The sequence below is a fragment of the Chironomus tepperi genome, unplaced genomic scaffold, assembly GCF_022539635.2.
Source record: "Chironomus tepperi strain 1889 unplaced genomic scaffold, CSIRO-AGI_Ctep_v1 contig_449, whole genome shotgun sequence".
Taxonomy (NCBI): domain Eukaryota; kingdom Metazoa; phylum Arthropoda; class Insecta; order Diptera; family Chironomidae; genus Chironomus; species Chironomus tepperi.
In genome coordinates, this window is record NW_027226571.1 from 289,806 (window position 1) to 316,599 (window position 26,794).

Below are 26,794 nucleotides of genomic sequence, written 5' to 3' on the forward strand. Positions count from 1 at the left end.
TTGGAAAATTTTTAAAATTTTAAATTTTAACTTTTTTAAAAAATTAAACCTCAAAATTAAATCTTAAAATTTTTTAAATCTTTAAAAAAAAGTTGAATCTAAAGATTTTTTATAACTTTAAAATCAGAATTTTAAATTTAAATTTTTAAATTAAATTTCAAATTTTAAAAATTTAAATTAAATTTCAAATTTTAAAAATTTAAAAATCTATTTTTAAAGTTTTTAATCTTAAAATTGAATTTTAAAATTTATTTTAAAATAAATTATTAAATTTTAAAATTAATTAAAATTTTAAATTTTAAAACTTATTTAAAATCTTAAATTTTAAAATTAAATCTTAAATCTTAAAATTAAATTTTTTAAAAGATTTGATTTTAAATTTAAAAAATTTGAATTTTTCTTAAATTTTAAATCTTTTAAAAAAATTGAAAAATTTCAATTTTAAAAAAATTCCCCATTTTTGAGCCTATTAACCAACTTTTACTTCAATAAGGTTCATTAGAGTCCACAAAATTGATATTCAGCTAGTAAATTTTAATATTCATTAAATACCAATTTGTACAATTTTTCGTATTTTTTAGAAATTTCTAATTCAGTTCCAATTTAAACGACACATTTGAGCTTTTTTTATTCAAAAATTCTAAACAAATTTCATTAAATTTTCTTGATTTTAACTTTTTTTAAAAATTTATCAAATTTCTAAAATATTGAAAATTTATTTACTTTAAATCAGTATACAGAAGGTTGTCGATTTGAAAGTAGAAGTTGATAGAATTTCTTTATATCAACGAATGTTTCATGGTACATTAAGGATGCATGACTGAGTTTATGATGGATATGCTACAAAGTATAGCAATCAAACTCAGCATCCTTGGACAAATTTCGATTATTTTGTTCATCAACTTCTAGCATACAATAAGCATATCTACTTGATATTACATTAGTGCTTAGTAAATGTACAGATTTGTATGCCAGAAGTTGACATCACCCTTAACTGGCAATAGCATGCTTACAAGCACTTTCTTAGCCTGTTAGAGTCATTTACTTGATTTTAGACGCATTCCTGCATTGGTGGATTAAAAGTGACATTTTTTAACATAGCATCTACATCTTTGTGCATTATGGCAGTAAAAAATGTCAAGAATATCCACAAGACTTGATCTGCAAATTATTCTAGTGACTTTTGTGCTTTCTACAAGTTTCAACTGTCAAGTCACTAGCCTTTGCTAAGTTCTACAGGATCTTGATGAGTTGCTAGCTCAAACCAGAGTTGCAAAACAGGTGCCTGTGACAGGCTAAAACCGTACAAATTCTTGATGATATATAAGGTTTTTCTGCAAAACCATACAGATTATTAAGAATTGTGACATGCTGAAACCGTACAAATTCTTGAAAATTTATAAAGTTTTTCCTACAAAACCATACAAATTATTAAGAATTTGAACGGTTTTGCAACTCTAGCTCAAACTACAAGAATTTTTATCATTTTGATTCCCATCAAGCAGTTCCTGCAGATCTCATTCATATTTCAACAATTCTACATACTTTATACAGCATAAATTCGATTTTCTACAAAAATTTATTAATTTCATATCTTACATGACTAAAAAAAATCATCTATAATGCAATTTTAATGTATATGTATATGTGTGTGTGTATTAATGATATAATAGATAATAATGATAATAATAAAAACGATAATATTTATCTCATTTTTTTTGCGGTCCACGTAACCGACATCGTGAATTTTTTTTTCAATCAATTCGTTTCAATTTTTTCTTTAATTAAATTAATTAATATGCATATAGTATCACCACTTTGTTTTCGACCTTATTTAAATCGTTTCAATAATTATTAATTATTTTTTTTTGTCTATTTATAAGGATGAATTATTTAACTTTGTTTTTTTTATGTCACATAATAAGTTGTGTGCATCTCATCATCGCATTAATGTCGCTGACGACCATGAGTGCACGGGACACTGATTTCAGTAACTCCCATGCTTATAGCCGAGATTCTTTCGTTGTAAAAATAAATGAATCTCACGGAAGTTTGGACGTGATGATTCATTTCGTTGCCAACATTCGCACATGAGATCGTAAATTTCACGTGGACAATTTACAGGAATTGGTAAAAATATCTGTAATGAGCGAAAAAATGAGAAATTTTGAATTAGTATAAAATATTGTAAATTAATTAAATAATGGTATAAATTGTAGAGTCGGTCTGTGTCTATGTAGGTATATGCATAAAGGTTTTGAATCCGATTTTGGTATTAAAAACAGTACAAATTATTCAATTTTGCTAAAAAATTGTAAATTTGCAAAGATTCAAAAATAAATCAAAAGTCGAAGTTCGAATCCTTCAGAAAATATTGATGAAATATTCTCATGCATGTTATAAACTGCCCTTTTTTGCAAGTTTTTCACACTTTTTTGATCCCCAAAACACTCTAATTCCAACAATCCATCTAAATTCCAGTTCCTAATTTCCATCCTAATCGATAACTTTTTTAACTACCACATTTAGATTCTCAAACGTAGCTGCTATTTTATTTTATTTTTAAACATTTTCTCCTGCTTGCTATCCATTGATGGCCCTCCCAAAAATGTCACCCACGTAAAAAACAGCATCCAATATCATCCAGGCAGCATCCTCAAGAGGCTTTAAAACAGTAAAAATGTAAAAACAATTTCACTTCCTTTAATCAAAAGTCAATCCACGTCGTGCACTTCATTCTTCTTTAAATTAGAGAAATGTCAAATTTAAGGGTCGTTTCATCACTAATGAAAATGCTTTTGTATTTGCTGTCGATGAAACTGTTTGTGTGCCGGTGGAGCAAAAAAGGAATGTAATGTTGTGTTTTAATGGAACGGAATAATTTTTCATTGGGAATTTTTTTTACGTGAGATGACGATAAAGGTGAAATGGTTTTTTTTTGGGCTGTGGATTGTAATTTTTGATGAGATTTTTTTGTGTAAAAGCAGTGGTGGGCCACTTGGGTGACACCTGGACATTAGTGAAGTGGCAACACTGGGAAATGCCAGGAACTACATGCTGTGTGTGGTTTCAGCTGAAGCTAACCTCCAAGGTGTGTCACTAGAAATGACAGGTTGCTCACCACTGTTGTGAGAAAATTTGGAGTTTATGGAAATGACGTGGAATCTTAGTATGGATGGCTTATAAGTTTGTCATGAATTTATAAAATTACGTAGACATTTTGAGAAAAAATGTCAAAAAAATATATTAAGTATTAAAAAAAAAAGAGAACTAATGAAAACTTAACGAAGACTAAAAAATTTTGGGAATTGAACCCAGATTTGCTTCACTTTTTAAAGTGTTTTCCAAAGACTTGATTAAGATTAAAATTACAAAATCTTGAAAATATGTAGCTGCTAAAAATGTAAAATCTAATTAGAATTCCTCAAGTACCCTCAGGTACAAGCTTAAAGTTTGCTCACTAAACTCACAAAAATTGTCAAAAAATGTTGCCAAGTTCATCAAACTTTTTCACTCTTAGTATTCCACTGGACGCTATTAGTCATTGCACATACATCCAATATATATTTTGTATTAAATTAAAGAAGGAATAAAATTGAAATAAAATAAAAAAAGACGTTCATTCAACATTGAACGAGAGAAATTGAAAATCAATAACTCATGACTGTGACACAGCAAAATTAAGAATGTTTTTTTTTTGCTGTTTTCCTCTCATTGCCTTTTTTTTTATTTCATAAGGATGCAAGAAGAAAAACTGTAATTTATTGCCGATTTTGCCTTATATATACACATAACATTTTTCTATAGAATTAAAGGCGACGAAAGTGGGCATTCATGCAAATCCTCCCATCTCATTTTCTATGTTACTCACAAATTATCGAAAAAAATAAATTTTTTATACAATTTATGTTTGCCATTTCGCCTCTTAGGCTGAATCCTCAATAGAAAGAATGTATGGAGTGTGCCAAAAAAAAAATCTTCATTCCCTTAAGTCATTTCTTATACTTTATATGCTCCTCACTCTTCGTAATTGAAGGATGAGAAGAAAGAGAGAGAAAAAGGCAGCAACAAGATTTATTGGAGGAATTAGTGATGTTGTTTTTAAGGTTTAATCTAATAATATCGTTGAAAGGATTGGCAGCTTGGGTTAATTTTGTAATTGATTAGCAAGTTTTTGGTGTTTAAATTGAATTTATTGGGGATGAATGCTTTTGAATATTAAGTGACGGCTAATGACGTTTGAGGGATTCTTGTTAATAATAATAAGAGCTGGCTATTATTGAATTTTTTGAAAAAAGGATGGGCTGGATAATTTAATCGGAGCTGTTATTAAATTATTTGTATGGGCTTTTTGAAGGATATGGGTAGGAATTTTGATGGACTTGATTATGACTGAGATTGTTGGGGATTTGATTGGTGTTGAATGATGAGATTTAGGTGTATTGTGGGATATTAGAGACTATTGAAACAGTTAGAGCTCTTCAGATCTACCCAAAATATCACAAATCGATTAATCTTTTCAAAATTCAATTCCAGGTCGGTGTGACTCGTGGATGGTGCCGGATTTACATTAATTTAATCAGAGTCACACCTGTCTGGGGTTGAATTGTTGATCGTTTATCCAATTTGAGCTCTTTGGGTTCAATTTTCTTCTAATTCCTTAAATAAGACACTCTGGGACACGAAATGTAGTCAGGGATAACTAATGAGACCAGAAAATGATGCTTTGATAAGTTTAGAGTTGAAATCCTACTGTATGGTACCGACATCAACCCCCCCAAATCATAACCCTATCCCCAGCAATTAAAAAACAATCAAACATCTCATCCCAAATCAATATTCCACATCCTCACCCAAATACCTTCCCAAACAATATTCAATGCCATCAGCACAACACAATATCATCAAGATAAAGCAGAAATGTTTCGAAAAATAATTAGTAGGCTTAAGAAAATTGCAAGCAAAGCATCCCCCTTTATTTTTCATCCATGTCGACACTAGATTAATGCCATAATCCTCAAAAACTTTCTTATCATTTCACATTAATGTTATGCTATATGCCATAAATTTTCTCTCCATTTCCTCATAAATTTTCCAATTTTTTTGTGTATTTCTCCCTTTACATTTTTCTGTTGAATATTTATATCGATATATTGAGATCTATATAAACATTAATGGATGTACGGTATGAACACATATCGATGATTAGCTTTAATCATCTAAAAATTGAATGTGTTTATGATATTGTGGGATGTGAACATTAACAAAAACCCTTGAATTTTTGTATATTGTGACAGAAAAAGAATCAGCAGACATAATGAGGACTTTTTTGGATATGGAAATGGCTGAATCAGAAAAATTAATTAAAATAATAATATTGATAGGGGCGCAGACAACAATCCCAATAAGAGAATGTCAACAACATTAAATAACACATAAACAATTTACGAACGACTTGACTTAAACCAGATATATGTGTGGATGTAGTTATTGAAATTGTATGCATTTTATGGAACATTAAAAATTGACAACATGTGAAGTTTTATACTTCCTTAATTTTTGATCCTTTTTATGAGGCGGCAGAAAAGTTTTTTGTGTGTTTAATGCTTTTTGTGTTGAAATTTGATGCAGAGAAATGTGGAAGTTGTGGTGGGAGTCAGTTGAATTTAGGGGTGGGTACTAGTGCATTTTGGGGATTTGGATTAAATTGGTTTTTTTGAAATTTTTTAAATTTGGTTGAAATTTGAATTTGTCCAAATTTGGTTGAAATTTGAATTGTTCAAATTTAATTTAAATTTGAAATTGTTAAAATTTGGTTGAATTTTGAATTTTTTAATATTGGTTGAAATTTGAATTTGCTCAAACGTTTCTAAACTTATTAAATTTTGATTTTTTTTTTAAATTTTGAAACTTTTTCACATTTTGAAATTTTTAAATTTTCCAAAATTTCAATATTTGTAAATTTTTTCAATTTCTTCAAATTTTTTAACTTTTTTCAATTTCTTCAAACTTTTTAATTTTTTTCAATTTCTTCAAATTTTTGAATTTGTTCAAATTTTTCATTTTTTTTTTTAATTTTAATTTTGAAAAGAATTTTAGAATTTTTAAAAAATCAAAATAATTCAAAATTTTTTTTCAAAATCTTAATAAAATCTCAGTTCCTCAAAAATCCCATCCCATCTTACAATCCAAACAAAATTGCACACACAAAAGAATAAAGAAAAAATTTCAGTGCCGCATAAAACTGCAATAAATTTTATTACTTATGTTAGATGTTATTACCGCACATAGGGTGATTATGCAGAATCAACGATTAAAGTCAGTTGTCGCCCCTCTAGTTATTCAGTTAAATAAAATTATTTTTTCAATAAAAACCACAATAACAGGACTATAAATGGCAATTTATTTCAACAATTTTCCACTATTATAAATATTATCAACTTTGTATCGATGGAAACGATGGGAAAGGGGGAATAGGAAATGTTTCCCCATTATTGGACATGAGTGAGGCATGGAAAGTGAAAAAGTTCAAATTTTCATCATAAATTATTCAAAAAACTATAATTTTAATGTGCATGATAAACGATTTTGGCAATTTTTTTCTCTCAAATGCAGCATAGATAGGAACAATTTAATTAAAATTGTTAGTCTTCTCCTTCCCCTTAGTCTTTTTGTTCCTCGATATTCAATAAAATCGAGTGCATTGGCATCACAATATGGTCATTAAAATTTAATATTTTTGTGTTTGCTGAACAAAAAAAAAAAAAACTTTTATTTCCTCAATTTTTATTGAAAATTTATCTCTAAAATGCAATATATTGCTGATGATATTGATACTATGCTGATGATGCAAGTTAAACATAACTAGTAATATTAATAAGGATGAGGTTTTTGTGAGCATGATGATGAGATTTTGGATAAGGCACATATTCATTCATATATATGCACACACTTTTCAATAATCTCATGCCATTTAAAATTGATTATTTTTCATAAAAATGAAAATTCAATAAACTGTTGGGTTTTGAGGGTTATAAGATTGTGCTGTGACTGATGTCATAAATTTTGGATATATTGTCTCGTGTTGATCACTTTTGAATGTGAACGGGAGTCTTTTGTTGGTTTTTAGACGTCGTTTAAAGCAAATTAAAACTTTATTGAAACTTTAAAGTCATGAATTTCAGTAATCTTCAAGATGCAGTCATTATGCATGAAGTGATGTTGCAGTTTGGTATGATTACGAGATTTAGGGTTCATTAAACTTGGAAATTGAATGAGATGAAGTGGGTGTTTGGGTGGAATCAATTTTTGAAGACTATTTTGCATGTTTATAGGGACATAACTAATTTTATAGGGACCAGGGTAGAGGCTTTTGAGATGGTCTGTTATAGAACCTGTCTTGAATACTCCCAAAAAACTCACTGCGTAGAAAAGGCTGAAAATCTGGCCGTAGGTCGACTCTACTCTGGCCTGAAGCCACATTTCATCAAACCTAGCCTAGAGCGATATTCACGCTGACTTGAGGTCAGATTTTCAACTATTTCTATGCTTTGAGCCTTCTTGAACTATTGACAAGTTGTCTGGAATACCAATTCAGCACTAATAGTATCCTTAGATGAAATTAGAACGTCATTAACACAATGTTGAAGCCCATTACTCAAAAAAGAAGAATTTTTGATCAGATTCAATTAAAATCAGCTGATTTGGTACTAAGTAGCACTAATGTGCCTTGAAGATTTAATATTATTCAATTTTGAACAGGCCTAACGACTCAAAACATTCAAATCATCTACAATACCTATTAAATCATCAAAAATAAAGTCAATTGTTACTTACATGCTTATTATTATCCTGATAGATATGTCCAATATTCTCAATAACTTTTTCATCAGTCAAATTCTCAAATGGCTGCTCTCTGGCAAATGTAAGAATTTCCCATAATAGAACACCGTACATCCATACGTCTGATTTCGATGTGAATTTTCCCTGTAAAATAATTAAAACCAAATTTTGAGTTAAAATGAGCAATTAATTACTCAACTTATTGTCTACGTCTATGAGCGTCAGCCCATTGTTCAGTATCAATACAAATGAGGGTCAATAAATTTTAAAATTTGTAAAATTTAAGGGGTGTATATCCATAGACATATAAAATCGTCTTAATGACAGGACATTGTCCTTACCCAAATATAAAGCTATATACAGCATATGTTTCACACTTACCAATAAAACACTTTCCCATGCCATCCATCGTATTGGCATTGGTTGTGATTGTCTGCCTGCACCTTCTAAATGACAGTAGTCAGCTGGATATGAAAGTCGATTAATTACTGTACCCAAAGCACATATTTTAACGTCCAATTGTGGTCCAATTATGCAGTTTCTATTTTATATATAAAAAAAGTAGGAACATTAATCACAAAATAGTCAGGAGCAAGGTATATATAGGAACATTCCTTTATTCAATCAAATGAATAATGTTGATGATGATGATCAATTTTTTTAAGGTTTGGGGTGTTGGCGATGACTATAGACAGTTTCTTCGTTCATTTAACCAATTTTTAAGGAAATGAAAACCATCGTCATGAATATTCAAATTCAATAAATCAAATGGCTTTAAACATTTTTGCTCTTTGCCTTCCTTTTTTTTGCATCGTCTCTCTTATTTCCATGATTTTGGCAATGATTCCTCGTTCTTATTCATTTTAGTCTCTGATGGATGTTTCAGAAATTTATGTACAAGTACCCTTGTGGTGGATTTTGGGTGGAATTTTTGGAGGGGATGTTGGAGAGCATTTAGAGAGATTTGAAGGTATTGGAGAGATTTAGCGGAATTTGATGGATTTGGGGAGATTTGGATGGATTTGGAGAGGCTTGGATAGATTTTGGGGATTTTGGATAATTTAGGGAATATTTGGAAAATTTAGGGGGTTTAGTGGGTACACAGAATATCCATTGAAGCTCAATTTTATCAAAATGCCAGAATTTGACAGTTTTTGAGTAGATTTTGCCCATTAAACCAGCATTCATGTGCTCAAAACTCATTTTGAACTCTTTATGACTACGACCCTCATTTCCTAACTAATCCACATTCCTCTGTCCATTGATCGTCATGTTAAGCTCAACACCTTGCTAACCCAATCCCAAACATACTCAAAATTCACCCAAAATCACCACAAGAACCTCCTCAAAATCTATATCAACATCTTTCTCGCTTTCATATTATACATAAAAGATGTATAATGGTTGAATGGCCTCATTAGTCGAGCATCAGAGAAAGAAAAAAAATTCTTGACTTCAAAAGTGAAGGGATGATGATGGTCGATGGGTCTTTTCACCCACAAATATTTTCATATCTCACTGGTTCTCTTATGGACTCTTGAGAGAGAGCGAGCGACACAAGAATGAGCCGCATCATTTCTCGAGTCAATTCAATTTTCTTCTTTGCCTTTTTTGCTTTTCGACTCGCTTTTTTAGATTTTAATGATGGACTTTTTTATATTTTAGGGGATGGGAAGTCATTTGGGGTTTTTGTGTATTCTGATTGATATTCGTAATTATTTATGTTTTTTTGGATGGGAATTTGGGAGTTGAGGTTCTAGGTATTGCTGATTATGTCAAAGTATGTTGAAGGTTTTGGAGTTTCACAATATTCCAAGGAACAAGACAAGCATTAAAGACCAAACAATTCATTTCCATAACCTAAAAATTCCCTGAATTTTACGCACAATACACAAAAAATTTCAATGCCTAGCAACACCAAAAGTACCTCATTCAATTGAATTTTCCTGAACAGCATAGAAACAAATCCCTTGGATACGCGTAATAATTCAATAAATCCCCTCTCTAATCATATGTAAATGCTCAACTCCACTTGAATTTTGAACAACAAAGCAAAATTTTTAATGATTCAATTTCTGTTCAGGCACATCCTCTTTTTAGGCATTTTATTGCAAATTTAGCACAAAATTTTCAATGTTGCCTTTAAATTCCACTCATTCCAAATTTCAGTTCCATTTACTTTTTTTCTGTAATAAATTGAATGTAAACACAGGTAGAATATTCAATATACATCATCAAATTTTTGATGAAAATGTATTGACGTCCATTAATTTAAAGTCCAATATTAAACCATCCAATCCTTTTTCAACCCCTCTCACTCTTATGTCTATTTCAACTCAATTTCGGTCAATTTAATCTATTTTTCATCTGGAACGTTTCAAAGCATTGTAAAGCAAAATGAGGGCATCAAAACAAAATAAAAAAAGTTGGAAGGGAAATAAAAATTGGAATGTCCATAAAAAATAAAATCATTTCTTCCCTTCGTCTCACACTCCATTTGGACATCTTATCGACTCGAGAGTTGAAAATGTTTTGTGTACATAAAAAAAAATTATAGCAAACTCATTGCACTAGATAAAAATCGTAATTTACGTTTCATTTTCTTTGTTGCTCGTTAAACTTTTTTTTTGCTCTGGGGGACGTTTGCTAATGACGTGTTTGGAAGGTTTGGGGGGGCTTAAGAGTCAATGTCTAAGTCAAATTGAAGTGTCATAGAGCTTTGTGGATCAATTTTTCGGGTAAACTTAATTGTATACTTTAGTATACCATCGTATACCCTCGTATATACTCGTATACCCTCGTATATGCTCGTATACCCTCGTATATCCTCGTATACCCTCGTATACCCTCGTATACCTTCCTATATCCTCGTATACCCTCGTATATCCTCATTTATTCTCCTATATCCTCGTATATCCTCGTAGATCCTCGTATACCCTTGTATATCCTCGTATACCCTCGTATATCCTCGTATACCTTCGTATATCATCATATACCCTCGTATATCCTCGTATACTCTCGTAAATCCTCGTATATCTTCGTGTACTCTCGTATATCCTCGTATACCACCGTATACCCCAGCAATTCAAGAGAATGAAACTAGAGGACCATTCATACATAGTTTAAATCAGATTTAACCCCTCCCAGACCTTTAAGAGTCAATAGCCCCAAGGATGTATCAAAAAAGCCTATCCAAGTGACCCTTTATCCCCCCATGCCCCCTTCAAATCTTACCCATCATTAGTAAATCCCTTGAAAATTGAATACAAAAAAATCTTGAGTCGCATAAAAAAAAGTCATTCGTTGCACAGCTTCCTTCTCCTCTCTTTTTTTATTTACAGACGACGGCAAAAAGGACAATCGACAACAAGTGCAAAAGCAAACTCCCATGCGAAATGACTTAAAATGTCAAGTTAACATTCGATAAGCTTCAGCAACAAAACACACACATAAAAAATTGAAATTACGTTTCGATGGCAATTGCAATTTGAGTAAGTACTGTTTTCGATTTTTGTGGACTTTTGGAGAAGATGGCGAAATTTGATGAGAAATCGAAGAAGAAATGACATAAATTGATGATGGTTGTAAAAAGTGATGGGAATTCGGGGGGTTGCGATGGTGTATATTTTGGGGATTGAAGGTGGATGTTAAAGTCGATGGAATTTGGAATTTTTGGGTTTTTGGTGACTTTATTGATTTATTGTAGATTTAAGGACGTTGAACTCTTTGAATGCAGAGCTGTTAAATTGACTTAACCTCTAAATCATCTGTTAACCTGAAGAATGACATCAAAAACTCCATCAATAATTATTGACTGTCCTGGCAATTTAGGAACAGCAATTTAGGAGGATGCAGGTTCAATTCCCATAAAAACCACTTCAATATTCCCTAATAATTCCCATAAATCACTCAAAATAATTCAAACCCATCCCTATACTCAAAACAAAAATTCAATCAAAAAAATTACATTGAAGTGCATTGCATACATTAGCCACAAATAACAATCAGCAACAGCTACATTACCCAAAAAAAAATATGTTTTTAGTTTGCAAAAAAGCAAGAGCATTAAAGCGCATGAAGTGGAACAAATGTGAAATTTATGTATTTTCTTATATTTATTAGTTTGTTATGGTTGTTATTGCGATGTGTGTGTCCTTCAACTGTACATACTGTACAAAATGCGGTAATGCAATAAAAATTGAAAGGAACACATGACTAAAATATTGCAGACCACAATCAACAGTCATCAAATGAAATTTAATTTCATCGATCATGAAAAAAAAAATTGAAATTAATTTCTATGTTTATGCTGCTCATGTCAAGAGGATGTTGCCTGAGGGGTGAGAAAAACTATTAAGTATAAGGCAGAACTATCAAAACATTAAATTTAATGGATACTGGACGTCGGAAAAGGGACTCAAATGTTAATTAATTACTTCAACTTTTAATGGATTTTTTTGCTGTTGTTCCTCTCATATCCATCAACATTCAGCATTCAGGTCATGATTAAAGATCCCAATTTTATAGGTGATATTAAAAAAAAATTTGACTTAATCTTAATTTGGTCATTAAAGGCTTGTAAATAGGCTATAAATGACCACACACATATATGCATGCGTACCTCAATAAATCCTTAATTCAGTATTAAAATGAAATCATTTCTAATTATGGCTTTTAACTAGTCAGGACATTATTGGGCTATCAACTTAAGATGCTGTAAACATGATTGTTTGAATATTCATTAATATTTTGTGGACAGTTATAAGGTGGGCAGTGAAATTTGATGATTATTAGGATGGTGTTATGACAGATTATATTGTGAGGTTTAGAGCAACATGACCGCATGATAAGCATAGATATGTTGAGAGGAAGTTGATTAATTTTGGCAGTGAATTTGAGGACATATCAAGTTATGTTTAGTCAATTTTAAGTCATATGCTGTCAATTTTATGTCATATTCAGTTAATTTTGAAGCTGTGCATTTTTAAGATTTTCACATTAAAGTAGAGCTTCATAGCGAACTACATTCAAGAGTATAGAGGTATTTAACCACATTTTGATAATTTTCTGGTAATTATAAATCGTTTCTTGAATAAAACAAGTAAGAATTCCCGATGCCGAGATCAAGATCTAAACTTCCCAGGTAAACTCGAGGATTTGTTGAGAACGAGACTTCGGGAAACTTTAGCAACAAGCTGTGATTACTTAATTATTCGACTAATGCCGCAATTCTGTTGCACTTGGAGTTTTGATCAGTTTAGCAACCTTGGGAAGAACTAATTCAAGACTGTGCAACTGAATAATCACATTTTTAACTTTATTGATATGAGCCATTGTTCTAATGGTTCTATTGTTCGGAATTTAACCATTAAACATTAATCCTGCAATCATAGCTTCGAAACTCGGTATGAGAAATGTTTATCTTGTTCTTTTTCGAATCATATGGACTGAAATCATAACTCACAGCATCCGTTTGTAGACTAGAAGGTAGTAAAGTCATCAAAGGAGTGGTTTGGATTCCACAATAAACTCTAAGTCTAGATTTGAGTAGAATGGTCTGGCGAACCCTTAATTATCACTAGTATTTCTGATTATTTTGATCAGCTCCATAACTTTTGAGCTATAATTATATTTGTCATAAACTAATTTGGCAATTCACAGTCGGAAGCGGGCGATAGAACCAGTTATAGGCGACATCTGTGGTAGGTCATGGATCAAAATTGATCTGTACGGCCAGCGCAGTAAGTAAGAAATTATAAACAAATTAATCAACAATTTCCAAAAAATCCCACAACAGTATCATCAAATCCTTCTGCATCACAATCATATCCTCATAAGCACCCATCAGCCTTTTCACATCACCTTAAAATCCCTATACAAAAATACACAAACATTTTTATTTATTTATTTCAAGTTATGAGAAATGAGTTTACGAGTTTAGAGTTTTTAATTTTCATCCACTTCATATTTAAATAGCAATTCATTTCCTTTTCATTTGGGATATTTGCTCAAAACACGTAGCATGAAGAAGAGAAAAAAATGATAAATTTGACATGATATGTGAGATGATAATGTACATTTATAAAAATACATTAAAACTTCACATTAATTCATGCTCGTATTAATTTCATTTTGCTTTTTTTCCCCTTCCTTTACGTCTAAAAAAGTATAAAAAATTTGTTAGAGAATGAGAGAAAAACATTAGAAATGATTAATGATTCCTTTCCTTTTGTACTGTTCATTCTATACAATTTCTCATATTTTACATGTATTAATTTTAATCATTTTTTATTCGCCAAAAAAAATTAATTTTTTCCATCATTGAGGCTTTCTGCTGTGCGCTGCGCTCGTTTAAGGCTACTTTTAAAAAACAGACAATGCAACCTGATTTTATGTGCATTGCACTCATACCCTCTTACTTACATTTCCATCATTAATGCTATCATGATAAAAAATTGTGGATGGGAGAAAAGGCAATGAAGCGCCCACAAATGGTTATTAAATTTTTTAGCATTTTTTGTGATGAGTGGGGTTGAGATTTGTATGGGGAAGGACAGATTGTCCTGTTTTACAATTTTGGGAGCTCGAAAGAATGGAATTAGATTGAGTTACGGCTAGCTAAGCCCTTGTTTGGTACTATAAGAAGATATATCCATTAAACTAGCAATAGACATGTTCCTGACTAGCTGATGACTAGTTCTAGCACATTCGAGATCCAAAAAAGAGTCATTTAAAGCCAAAAAAATCTAAAAAATTGGATCTTCTTCTATTTGGACATGAAAACTTGAATTTTATAGTAGATTAAGGCATAATTGACATGTAGCCAGTTAAAATTGATAAAAACACACCATATGAAGCTTTATATCGCTAGCTGATCCAGCAGATTGCTCGCAGAAGTGAATGAATAAACAGTAAACCCACACTCATGCCCCTCTGAACTCAGACATCCATCAAACAACCCCAAATGCGCCTCAAACCCAATATCCACCACCACATTTAATTCCATCAACTCGTTCCCATTTTCATATCAACTGAAAAGAGATCATGAATATTAAATCATTTATTATTACCCCACAAGTGTCTGTTTAACGATGGGCGATGTGCAGGAAAAGCGAACAACGGGGAGAAATGAAAAATCGGTAGGGAAAGCAAAAAACTTTTATTTCCATCATTCTCAGTGCCTCGCGGGAGTCTATTCAATCTTACAAAAAATATATTCATCGGGAAAGGAGTTATGTACATCAGACAAGTAGCAACATTTTTAGCGGTCGAATGAAAATAAGAGAAATTACTTTTAATTTCTTTTTTGTGTGCCGCTTACTTGTTGTTGTTGGCATTGTCTGCTGTAATAAGAACGAGGGGTGAATGAATCATTAAATTATTGAAAGTAATTAGATGAGAATCACTCCCAAAAAATTAATTTTTTTCGTTGCTTCTTTTCTAATTTCTCAACTTTTGATTTTATTTCTTCGTTTTGAGATTTTTACTTTTATGGGAAAATTGGTTTTGTGAGAAATTGGGTTGAAAATGAGGCAGATTGTCCTTGATGGGATATTTGAAAGGATGATACAGGATTAGGATTCGGTTAAGAATCGCAGAAATATATTTTAGGTACACAGGCCTGCAGTTTTCGACAATCAACTTAAAGTTCTTCAAAGGATGCATTTTTAGTCTGCAGGGCTGCAATTTTGGACAAATCCTACACAGAACTAAATCTAGAAGGTAGTTTTGGGTCAAAATCATGCATACTTTAGTACAATTTGAATTTAAAACGTATCTGTGCTTAAATTGGTAGATGATCAGTGTCATAAATGCCATAAAACTCCCACCGATTGACTTTAAAATTCCTTATAAATTAGAGCAATTTTTATGACTGTCTGTGATGCATTTAAGCTGTCCAGTTAGCGCAAATAAGAAAATTTGTCACACATTCATCTTAAGATCAGTCTATGGCTGTATTTGGGGTCAACCTGGCTTCAATAAGCCACAATAATGACCTCGGATCATATTTTTGGCCATTTAGACATCATGAGCTATCCTGATTAGATTCAGTCTAAGATGTAACCCTTGAAATACAATTTTTGCAAATATCAGACATATTTCCCCAAATGCACCCACAACACCCCTCATCTCAACCCCACTTTCCTTACTTAATCTTTCCTTTTCATCCTCCAAAATATTTCATTTTCATTCGCCTTTTATTCGCCTCATCATCATCATATTTCTATCATTTATGGAAGATGAAAAGCAACAGCCAAAAAGGAGCGAAAATAATTTTTTTTAAAAACTAATTTTCTTATCTCTATTTGAACATAATGAGTTTGAGATTTTAATTAATAATTAAATTTTCATCTTTTTTTATATAATTCGTGGATGAAAATAAGAATAAGAATAAGATGGAAAACATAAAACTTTTAAAAAAAAATTCTTGAAATCAGAAAAAGTGAAAATTAAATTGGAATAATTGTCTTAATTGAATTAGAATTAAGAAGATTTTTATGTTGGATGTAGGAAATTTCTGCCTGAGTTTCAGCAAGAATTATGTGTGTACGTGTAGATTTTGTGAATATGGTGGTGGAGGATTGTAAGTGATATTAAGATTTTAGGTTGGGATTGAAATGTTTTGCAACTTGGTGGATGTATGTAGCTTGAAGTTGAGTAGAATTTTATAAGAAGTTGACTATTTTCTTACAAAATCCGTGTACACTTCGAATTCTGAACTAAAATGCTCAACTGAGAGAATTGAGGGACCTAGGTGGCATCAGGACATAAATTTGAAGTAGATTTTACATCAAGCATGCTCGATGCTCAGTTTTTGATGATTTTGGAGCTTTGAAACATCCGAAACAACCTCAAACTCTCCATTGTGCCAAGGTATCAAAGATATCCAGTGAATGACCTCAAACTAGAGTGACACTAATGAGGAAGGCTTCGCCATGGAGCTTTGAAGGCTCTGTTAACCTTCTTTTACCAACACCAAATCAAAGATACCTAAATTTGGCAGCCATATGGATGACAAAGAGGTTTAATGCAATAAAAGAGGTTTAACGTAACCTTTAAAGCTTCATGGCAGAGACTTCTTCCTTATTCTGTCGCTAGGGCTTCAAAGACACCCAAAAGTATCAAACATCATAAGCAAACCAACCCCATCAACTCAGAACTAGCATTTTCGATCCCGGGATCAAAATGTATGTAATCCCGAGATGCAATCCCGTCAATTGCATACAAATCAATCCCGGGATTGAAAACCCTACTCAGAACCCACCCCTTAACTACAATTATCTCTTCCAATACCAAAAAATCACCTGCTACAACCCACCCAAATCACCATACTTTCTTTCATAATTTATTACCATTTCAAATTCCATTTAATTCCATTAAAAAATCCGTAAATTGAAAACTGTTCATGCAAATTCTAAAGTCTCTTTTGATCCTGGCATAAAAATTTGATTTTCAGATGTTCAAAAAAAATTGTTTTTTTGTTTTTCAGCCCTACTTCCTCATTCATATATATTTTTTTAAACCAAACAAAGCGGATTATAGCGAAAAAAAAATCAAAATTAAGACTCAGTCGGAACACAAAAATTGCATCCAGCTGAGATCAATTTCATAGTGTATCAGATTTATTATTTTTGATGTATGTGTGCATGCATGCATGTATGATATTCATTATTATAAGTTTTATGATTATTATAGGGACTGAGTCAGCCTGGAGGGGTTAAGAACAACAACAACAAAAAAGTTCATTTTTTTTCTAATTTAATTAAATTATAAATAAGATCTGGGAAGGAATGCATAACTCAAGTCAATTTTTTGAGGAACGAAAAATAAGCCATGGCATGTAAAAAAGTTATTAAAATTTGTATATTTTATGAGTTGTAATGTAACAGCAAGGAACCTGTTCTCTGTCATACAGGAATGTCATACAGACTTCCTTCTCATGCCTTCTAAAACATTCACATTTTAATCAAAAAAAATTATTTGAAAACTTCCACGTAAGAATAAAAAAAGTTTTCTTATGGGATGATGGAAGTACCTTCAAGCTATACTTTTTAATTTCATTTTTTTTCGTCATTTGTGATATTTTTCTTACATATAATGTGAAAGTTTTGTACAACGACATATGAAATTCATATATTAAATTGCTATCAAATTCCTTAAAAATGGATTTTTTTGAAAGAAAAAAAAAAGAAATTCTTTTGTTAAAATTCTTCATCTTATTTTGGAATTGATATGATTTGGGGTTGATGGCTTTATTGATATTGAATTTATTGAATTTTAGGACTGATGACTGATATGTTTGAGTCTGTCTGGAATTGTGAACGTTTTATCGACATAAAGAGGGAAGGTATCATGATATTCCTTGCAGCAAAAGATCGAGGGTTCTTAAGTGCTGTCTTCATAGACCAGAGGAGGGCAGGAAAGCCCATCCAACCCTTTGGAACAGTGTTGGACAACCTTTTTTTAAGCTTTGATAAAAACCACACATTGCGGACGAATAAGGCATTTCCAATCATTTTTGCGGCATATTAGTGTGCTCTAGGCACACAGATTGCTCCCCACTGCACTAATAACATCCAACATACTAACTTACTCACTTTGCTGGCTCTTAAAGATCAAATATGATCTATATTCACTTCTAGCTGGCATCTGAAGCTGAATTTATCGCATAACTGCCCTTTGTCAATTATCAGTACCAAACGCTGTACTGTCTCCATCAACAGCCTTTGTCTAAGACTCAAACAGACAAAAATCATACTTTAATGGTCCAAAAAGAACACTACGATTAAGAAAAACGGTCGATTTGTCTGTTATGAAGTGTTCTTTGACTGTCCTCGTGCTCTTTTGCCATCTACATCCATCTACTATGCCCATATCTACCATAGACACTCAAATCTATCCTAACAGACATTGTGGATGGCAAGAGATCGCGAGGAAGATCGAAGAATTCATTGATTGCATGTGTTGAAAAGGACACTGGATTCCTTAATATCCCGAACTGGCAGAAAGTTTCGAAGGATAGAGCTGTCTTCAGACATTCCCTACGTGCGGCAATATTCTCTCGTGCGCCCGAGTTAAGGAAGTAAGTAAGTAAGATGAGTATGCTCGTAAGCGTTGCTTTCAGCTTACTCTGCTCTTGAGACCACGCTCTTTACCTGCTAGGGTCTAGTATCCAGTCCGTCAAATGAATCTTCAGTATCTCCACCTATCTATGTAAGTAACTCCCCCTTATCCTATTCATCTCCTCATCCAAAAAAATCCCAAAAATTCTCAGTTCCTTTAATATTCCCAATCACTCCAATCTCATTCATAAAATAGTTATTTGAAAATTGTTCCTATTGTTGCTTACACAGGATATAATGTGATATCAACTCTTATTGCTTTCATAACCCTTTTTTTTCAATCTCATACATAGATTTTAATACATTGCAATGTTCATATAAATGCTTTAAGGAATCTCGTCATCTACTGCACATTTTCCTAAATAGAACAAGTTTCATCGCTCAACATTTTCATCGTCATTCATGCATGAATGCAGTTTGTTTTTTTTGTGCTCTTCATCATCATCATAAACATTCATGCTTTTTGAAGTTCAAGTTATTTCTCGCTTCCCATTCCCAATCTCTATGCTTTAAAGAACAACAAAATTAAATTTTTCAAATATTTACAATGTGGGTGAAAGAACAACATTTTACAGCAAGGATGAATCCCCTCCAACCCCTCCATATTTTTTTTTATATCTAGTTCAAGCTGAGATTTTTTTTTGTTGCTTCTTGCTCTTTGAAATGTTTAAGAAGAAATTCCTTTGAAAAAGTTTATTAAAAAGAGTATAAAGATGGAATTATCTAGAGCACTTGAACTATTAGTTAAGTATGTCAACTTGCTGATTAGTAAGACTTTCAGATAAAGTGTTGGAGTTTGTTGATCAAATGTTTGAACTTTATGTTTGTTTTGTTGTGACTTTATCTTGATTATGTTAAAGTATACCAGAGATTTATATGGACTATATATGTATTAAGGCATATGAAGAGTTTTGAAAGGTGTATTCAAGTTCTTGTTTGAATAGAGACTGGAAATGAGGTCAAGATTGTGTCAGAATCACAATTTTAAGCCAGTTCAAAGCATTTTTATGGAAAATATTGAGAAAAAATTAAGAAAAATTGTCAAAAATTAGGTTCAAATCCAACAACAAGCTTTGATTCTAGTTCTATTCGATTAAATCTTGTGAATATATCTTGATAAACTACAAGTTTGAGTTTAGGGATGTCGTAGTCTGACTCCAAAGTTGAACAAATGTCAACAGTATACTTTAGAGTGAAATTTACGTTTGTAGCTAAACATACAGCTACCAACAGAGCTCTAAGTCGGAATATGCCTTTAAAATACAGAATAAGAGCTAACTCAAACTACTTCGTCTTTAAGATAACCGCTCATCATGAGAAGATATTGAATTATCACTATTGTTACACAGCCACATTTGTCAGCCATTTGAGCTCCAAATAGACTTTATGTCGTTCGGGATTGTAGATATACTTGGGGTTAAGTCGACTATCTGACAAGCGGTAGCCGGCGATAAAGTCATCGATAGAACCAGCTTCAGACGCCGACTGAGCGAGACCGTGGATCACACTTGATCTGTACATCCAGCGAAGTAAGTAAGTAAGTAAGTAAGTAAGTAAGTAAGCTGCTGAAATATTAAATTTGATTTAGAGCATCGCAAAAGACTTTTTAGCACATGAGTGTCCCGAGTGGACAAAAATACGTTATAACCAATTGATGGCAAGTTAATGTCCAAATGATGTATAACTCTAACGTATTTTCCACCACGAAAGTGTGCTGTGCCACAAAAAGATTCCCAACCACTAACTTAAAGCATTCTAACCTCAAAAAAAAGTTCCCCATCAATGCCAACGCAAATCTGTTGAATTCAACGGCAACCGAGAGGAAAAAAGAATCTCCAAAGTCATTTTCCTCAATCAATCAGACAGAAAAAAATTCTTTTCTTTTATTCACTTCCTTTATTATATCTATGCTGAATAGGGGTGCGAAAAAAAAGAACCAATTCAATTCATCGCGCACAAAGGAAGCATAAAAACTCAAAAAGTAAAAATCATCATGAATACGTAAAATAATTATAGTTTTTTTCCTCATCTCTTTAATGCTTGATCTCGTGCAGGCATGAAGAAGTAACAAGACAAGGGATGCGGATGAGTAAAATTCACAAGAGATGAACTTACAGTGCATTAATGTAAATTAAAAAAAAAGGAACTGATGATGAATATTTTTTTTTTTGAAATGTTAAGTAGGAAAGGATGACTGTGATTGAATGGGGTAGGAATGGGTATTTTTTAAGCATATTTAAAGCCTTGACATTTTTGTGATGTTAATGAATTGAATAAATAAGGAAATTGGACGTTATGGATTTTTTTGCAAGGTAATTGTGTGCCTTTATAGGGGTAGGCACGGCAAAATAGGTAAAAAAATGAGGAATCACTTTTAATTCAGACACAAAAGACCTTTCAAAAAATGAAAAATCAGCTCTTTTAATCCCTCAATTCCCTTCATTGATGCATTCATATAATTTGACATGATTAAATTCATTTAATTCCGCATATTAAATCTCTTCCAAAAAATATTCATTTGTATTATTAACAGATCGACAAACGCACAAGTGAGAGATACAGACACAAAAGGAGAGAGTCCTCAGATGTTTTAATTTTCAATGATTACACAATGAATGCGCGAAAACAAACAACCCTCAAGTATGTAAGTAATAGCTGCTTATTCGTCCCCTTCCATTTTTAAAAATTTATTGCATTTTCGTCACGGCCATACATACATCCCCTTTGTGTATGCTGTATTTCTATAGGATTCACTCTGTATTACATATTGCATATTGTGACTATTATCATCATCATTTTTCTGTTGAATCATGTTTTATGTGCATCTATAATTTGATGTATATAGCAAAGAGCATGAAAATAGGAGAGAAAAAAACAACAATTTTCATTAGTCACGTTTAAAGAGCTCAGTTGGATGGAAATGATGCAGGTTTATGGATATTGTTGTTTGAGGCTGGGTTGTATGGAGATTTTGAAGGTTATGGATGTATCTTTTGTAGGATTTTTAAGGGTTTTAGTTCTCGGACAGCACATCATCTTGCTAGAATTGAGTGCAAACTTGCCCTGGCTGCATTGTAAAAATGAAGCTTGCTGAATTGTGTCGTTCGGGGTTGAGGCCAAAAAAAAATTTTTTTACAGTTGCATATATGGCTTAAATATCTTTATAGAGCCTCTTTTTGCTTGAGATTCGAACTCTTGACCGCTTAAGTCAGATTATTTTAAAGACTAAACAGTTGCAGCACTAAGCTAATGCAGCTCATTAATTCATGTTTGAATTGTCACAAAAATTCAATTTATTCTGCACACTTTTTGATTCAATGCTCTAATTACGAGTGTATTCCATTAAAAAGATCGATAAAGAAGTCAACAAAGAGGACTTTACTATCCTGAATGCCACAAAATGCCAGTTTAAATAAGAAAACCAGCTTCAGACATTTCTTATGGTTGACAATTGGACTTCATGTAATACAGTGAATAAATTGAGCTAGTACGGTGTGAATCCTCTTACTTACTAGCTTCACTGGCCATACAGATCAGCTATGATCCATGGCATCTCTCAATTGACGTCTAAAACTAGTTCTATCGCTGACTGCCTTTTTCCAATTGCCAATACCAAGCTTAAACTCTCATTATCCAAAATTGCAATCATTCAGCCATAACAACACATTAAACTCCTTCAAGCAACATTAAAAATCCTTTATTTAATTTCATTAAAAGGCACTATCTATTTGATCATTTTACACCATCATCCACCCCATTCCATCAATAGCTGCAAAACATTTTTTTCCCTGTTCCTCACAATGAAAATGAACATATGTCAAATAATTCACATTTTTTCATATTAACTTTTCCTCATGCCTCCTTCCAACCATCCATTTAATTCACTTTTATGTTTTGTAGCTCACACAAAAAAAGGATGAAACGGAAAAGAAGGAACGAGAGAAATTTTATATTTTATTTGTTATCATTTGCAGCTACATGACAACAAATTTATTATGTTTAAATTCATGGTAGCAACAGGATGATGGAAAGAGTTTTTTTGGGGATGTAAAATGGAAAATTGCCATTTTTTGGGGATATTTTTGGAAAAAAATTCAATGATTTTTTGGGGCTATTTGAAGTTTTATTGATTAGGACAAAGCCTCGACACATTAGTGTACCGCGGCACACATGCTGCCAACCTCTGACTTAGGTTGTTTGTGAGCTACTTTAAGAATGTCATTTAAAGTTGAAAATACTCGAGTTTTGATGAATTTTGACTGGATTTTTGACTTAAAATTCAATTTAAATCATTGATACTCTCACTGACCATTTTATACTCCCAAAAAGCCACCCCAAACCCTCAAAACATCCACCAAAACAAGAGTAAAACAGCATAAAATTCCTCAAACAATCCCAAATATTTCCTTAAATTCTCCAAAAATATAAAAACATAAAAATTAAAAAATAATTCTCATTTCATAGACGAAAAAAATTAAATTTTTCTATACAGCCACACCAAAAAAAGAAACTCTTCCTCATCCACTTCCTACTCATTGTTAGAGAACGGAAAATCATCATCAACACTGCATATCATTTCAGCTCGACATTCAGCAACAACAAAAAAATGAGGAAAAAAATTTTCATTCACATATCGTGCCTTACTCGTTGCCATGAAATTGCTTTTTGTTATTTATTTGTTATAAAAATGAGTGTAGATATAAAAAAAAGTATTTTTCATGCAGAAAAAAAATTAGAAGTGAAAAATTTTTCCACAAAATATAAAATAAAATTATAAAAGCAAAGATTAACAAAGGGAAGTTGAATCATGCGGGGAGCTTTTGAGTGTTTTGTTATTGAAATTTTTTTTTTATTCTCTATTTGAAAAAGGAATGGAATAGAATTTTCGCGAATTAGTTTCATTAGCGCAGATTTTGGTTGGTATGCAATTGCTGGGGGGTCGTTAATTTGAATGTTATGACTGTAATAATTCGTGATTTTAAGTAAATTGAGAATTTTAGTTCAAAACTGTTTTAAATTGAGGTTTACGTGACTACTCAAGAGTATGATAACCTGACAGACTCACGGCGTGAACAAGTTGGACAACAGCATCTTCAGGCCGTCGTGACGTTGACTTCAAGTGGAATTTGGTTAAATCCTGATCACGTTAAAGTCACTTTTGCATACGGACACGAAAAGGACACTTTTTTCTGACTATTTACCACCTTGTGCCTTTAAGATAAGGATAAAGTAAGGATTCACTCCAGAAATCAGTTATTCTGATCAAAACTAAGAACCAGAGCTCGAAGTCGACTCGAATTTTGTATAGGCAATACTCTATACATCGAGTCGACTTTTCCATACAAAATCCGAGTCGAATTCGAGCTCTGCTAAGAACTATCCTTGCTCCTTTGCATGTGCTTCGTACAAAATTCCGATTTAATTCACTTTATTACACTTCAAACCGATTTTTCCACGACAAGCCTTAATTGCTATTCAACTACCATCTTAACTACCTCTCCAAAATCCCACAAACCTCCAAAAACATTCCCATATCCATATAAACCGCGTTAAATTTAATAAAAGACAGAAATATTGAAAAAAAAATTTCTCTTTTTGAAGTTGTTGAATAGAAAAAAAATTTTCATGAAGATTTATTGCTCATTTGAGACTGCTTTGGATATATATCCATGACTATTAGTGAACGAGTTTGTCTGTGTGTACCTAAATGCGGATTTCTGGGAATAATATGACTGTCAAAGGAGAGGAAGAACAGAAAAGAAAAACTCTTTGAAGATTTTTTCTTTATTCTATTCACTTTTGAGCTTGCTTGTTGTGAGTTTTTGCAGTAATTAGAGACGTTTGTATGCTTTGATAGCAGGAAATGGTGAATTTTAATGCATTATACAGGATTGAGTATTATGATTTAATGGAAAGTCATGTTTAGTTTAGATAAATGCGGAACTAAGGTGTGAATAGGTGAAAATGAAGTATGTTCTTTAAGATTTGAATGGTGAGCCTTCCAACGTGCATGGCAATCATATTAAATAGTCATATCCATTAATAGAGCATTTTGGGGTCGTTAATCTATGACGTGACGCGTTAAATCGACTTTTTGGCCCATCTACTTCCCCAAAAGCGTTACGCAATGTGGACAGCCTGTTTAAATTGAATCCAGCTCTACAAAACATCAATTCCTGAAGTATCTACACCATCTCACACCCCTACGTACCCCCTCATCCTCATCACCCACTCCACATCATTCCTAAATGACCCCTAAAACATTACCACACATCCAACACATGAGCAACAAAAATTCATCATCCATAAAAACATTCACCAAATCGCATTTTCAATAATTAAATTATTCACACTGTGCGAGTCACTCAGTGCGTAACTGATAATGATCATAAATTAATGACCGAAATACTTTTTTGTATGTTGTTTCAACATTCGAAAGATGTAGCAATGCCGATGAAAACGCAAATGTTTATTCAACTCCTGCTGGGACTTTTTTTGCTTTTGCTTTTTACTTCCAATGCGGACGCGAAGGGTATTGAGAAATGAATAAAAATGCGCGAAGGGTTTTTCGTTTGAGAAAAATCACAAGTGTTCATGGACAGTCACAACTGTTCAGATGGTTTTTGATTAGATTTTTATGGCAACAAAAAAGGAACGGAAAAAATATTTTTTAAGTGACTTGAAAAAAAAAGTTCAAACTGTGAAAAATATTTTGAAATGTGTAATTTTTGGCATGCTGTGGGCCTCCGGATGTTGGCTCTGAAAAATTCTCAATTAGCATTTTTATCGTTTGACTTCTTGTGGGATTTACACTGTGGTGTTTGGTGAAAATTCAAAAAATTGAAATAAAATTTGTATATTAAGTCGATGCTGTGATGCCCCTGGCATGTAGGCAAACCGTTTGAACTGAAAATATCCAATAACTCAAACTCTTGTGCCTTTAAATAAATTCCCGTCAAACGCCAATCCATTTTCTCTATCCACATAATTATCATGACATGACCACAAAGTGCAAGTTGCTGTCTATTTCCGTTCCTTTTTTTTGTGCACATAATTTGATTTTCCAGCATGTCATTAAAATAATTATTTTTTGTTCCTTCCTTGTTTATCTGTAGATTGCATGTCTCGACATTCCGTTGTGTTTTTTACTTATTAATGCATGTGATATAATAAATAAAAGCATATCCGTCTATCTATTTGCCGTCCATTCATTAATTTTCGACCTCAGAGCTTTTTATACACTGTTGGGGATATAAGTTTTATTATTATTTTGTGGATGTGGAAGAATGAAGAGATTACTGTAGGTGGATATGATGAGGTGATGTGGCTCTTAATCTGAGTGTTGCTGGATATTTAGGTTGATTTTGAACAGTCAATTGTGTTCTGAAGGTTTTGTAAGACATTGATGAATGCGTCGCAAATGATCTGATTTGTAAATGGCAAGGTTGTGCTGGTAGAGACAGTGTAGCACTTGGTATTGGAAATTGGCAGAGAACAGCCAGCAAAAGAGTCAGTTTTAGGCGTCAACTGATTGAGATCATTGATCACAGTTGTATATGCACGGTCAGCAGAGCAAGTAAGTAAGCATCGCGAATGAAATAGTTTGAAAGGCACTGAAGTAAAGCAGAAGTTGGGATTAGAATTTGTACAAACCAGATGACACAGTCAGCAACAGAGTCAGACTGGAAAGTCTTTTGTTGTAACCTTAGCTCTACATAGAACCATGGTTACAGCAATTAAGTAAGCATGCCAGCAATAGAGACATCATTTCGATATAAATGACCAATTTACAGGCATGGCCTTCCGATTTTTCGACTTCAAAAAATTCT

The 26,794-nt window shown here is 32.4% G+C and overlaps 1 protein-coding gene across 4 annotated transcripts in view; it reads right to left on the minus strand.

Annotated features, from left to right (window-relative positions):
* Nucleotides 1-403: 403 nt before the first annotated feature.
* Nucleotides 404-26,794, minus strand: part of Ddr (discoidin domain-containing receptor 2) — a 234,706-nt gene continuing 208,315 nt past the window's right edge. For all 4 annotated transcript variants that reach the window (XM_070650845.1, XM_070650846.1, XM_070650847.1 and 1 more), the window contains 3 exons: nucleotides 8,224-8,383; nucleotides 7,837-7,986; nucleotides 404-2,140 (listed from right to left, as the gene is read on the minus strand). In XM_070650845.1, the coding sequence (XP_070506946.1) occupies nucleotides 1,988-2,140; nucleotides 7,837-7,986; nucleotides 8,224-8,383 (463 nt within the window). In that variant the 3' untranslated portion in view covers nucleotides 404-1,987. The remainder of the gene's footprint in view (nucleotides 2,141-7,836; nucleotides 7,987-8,223; nucleotides 8,384-26,794) is intronic.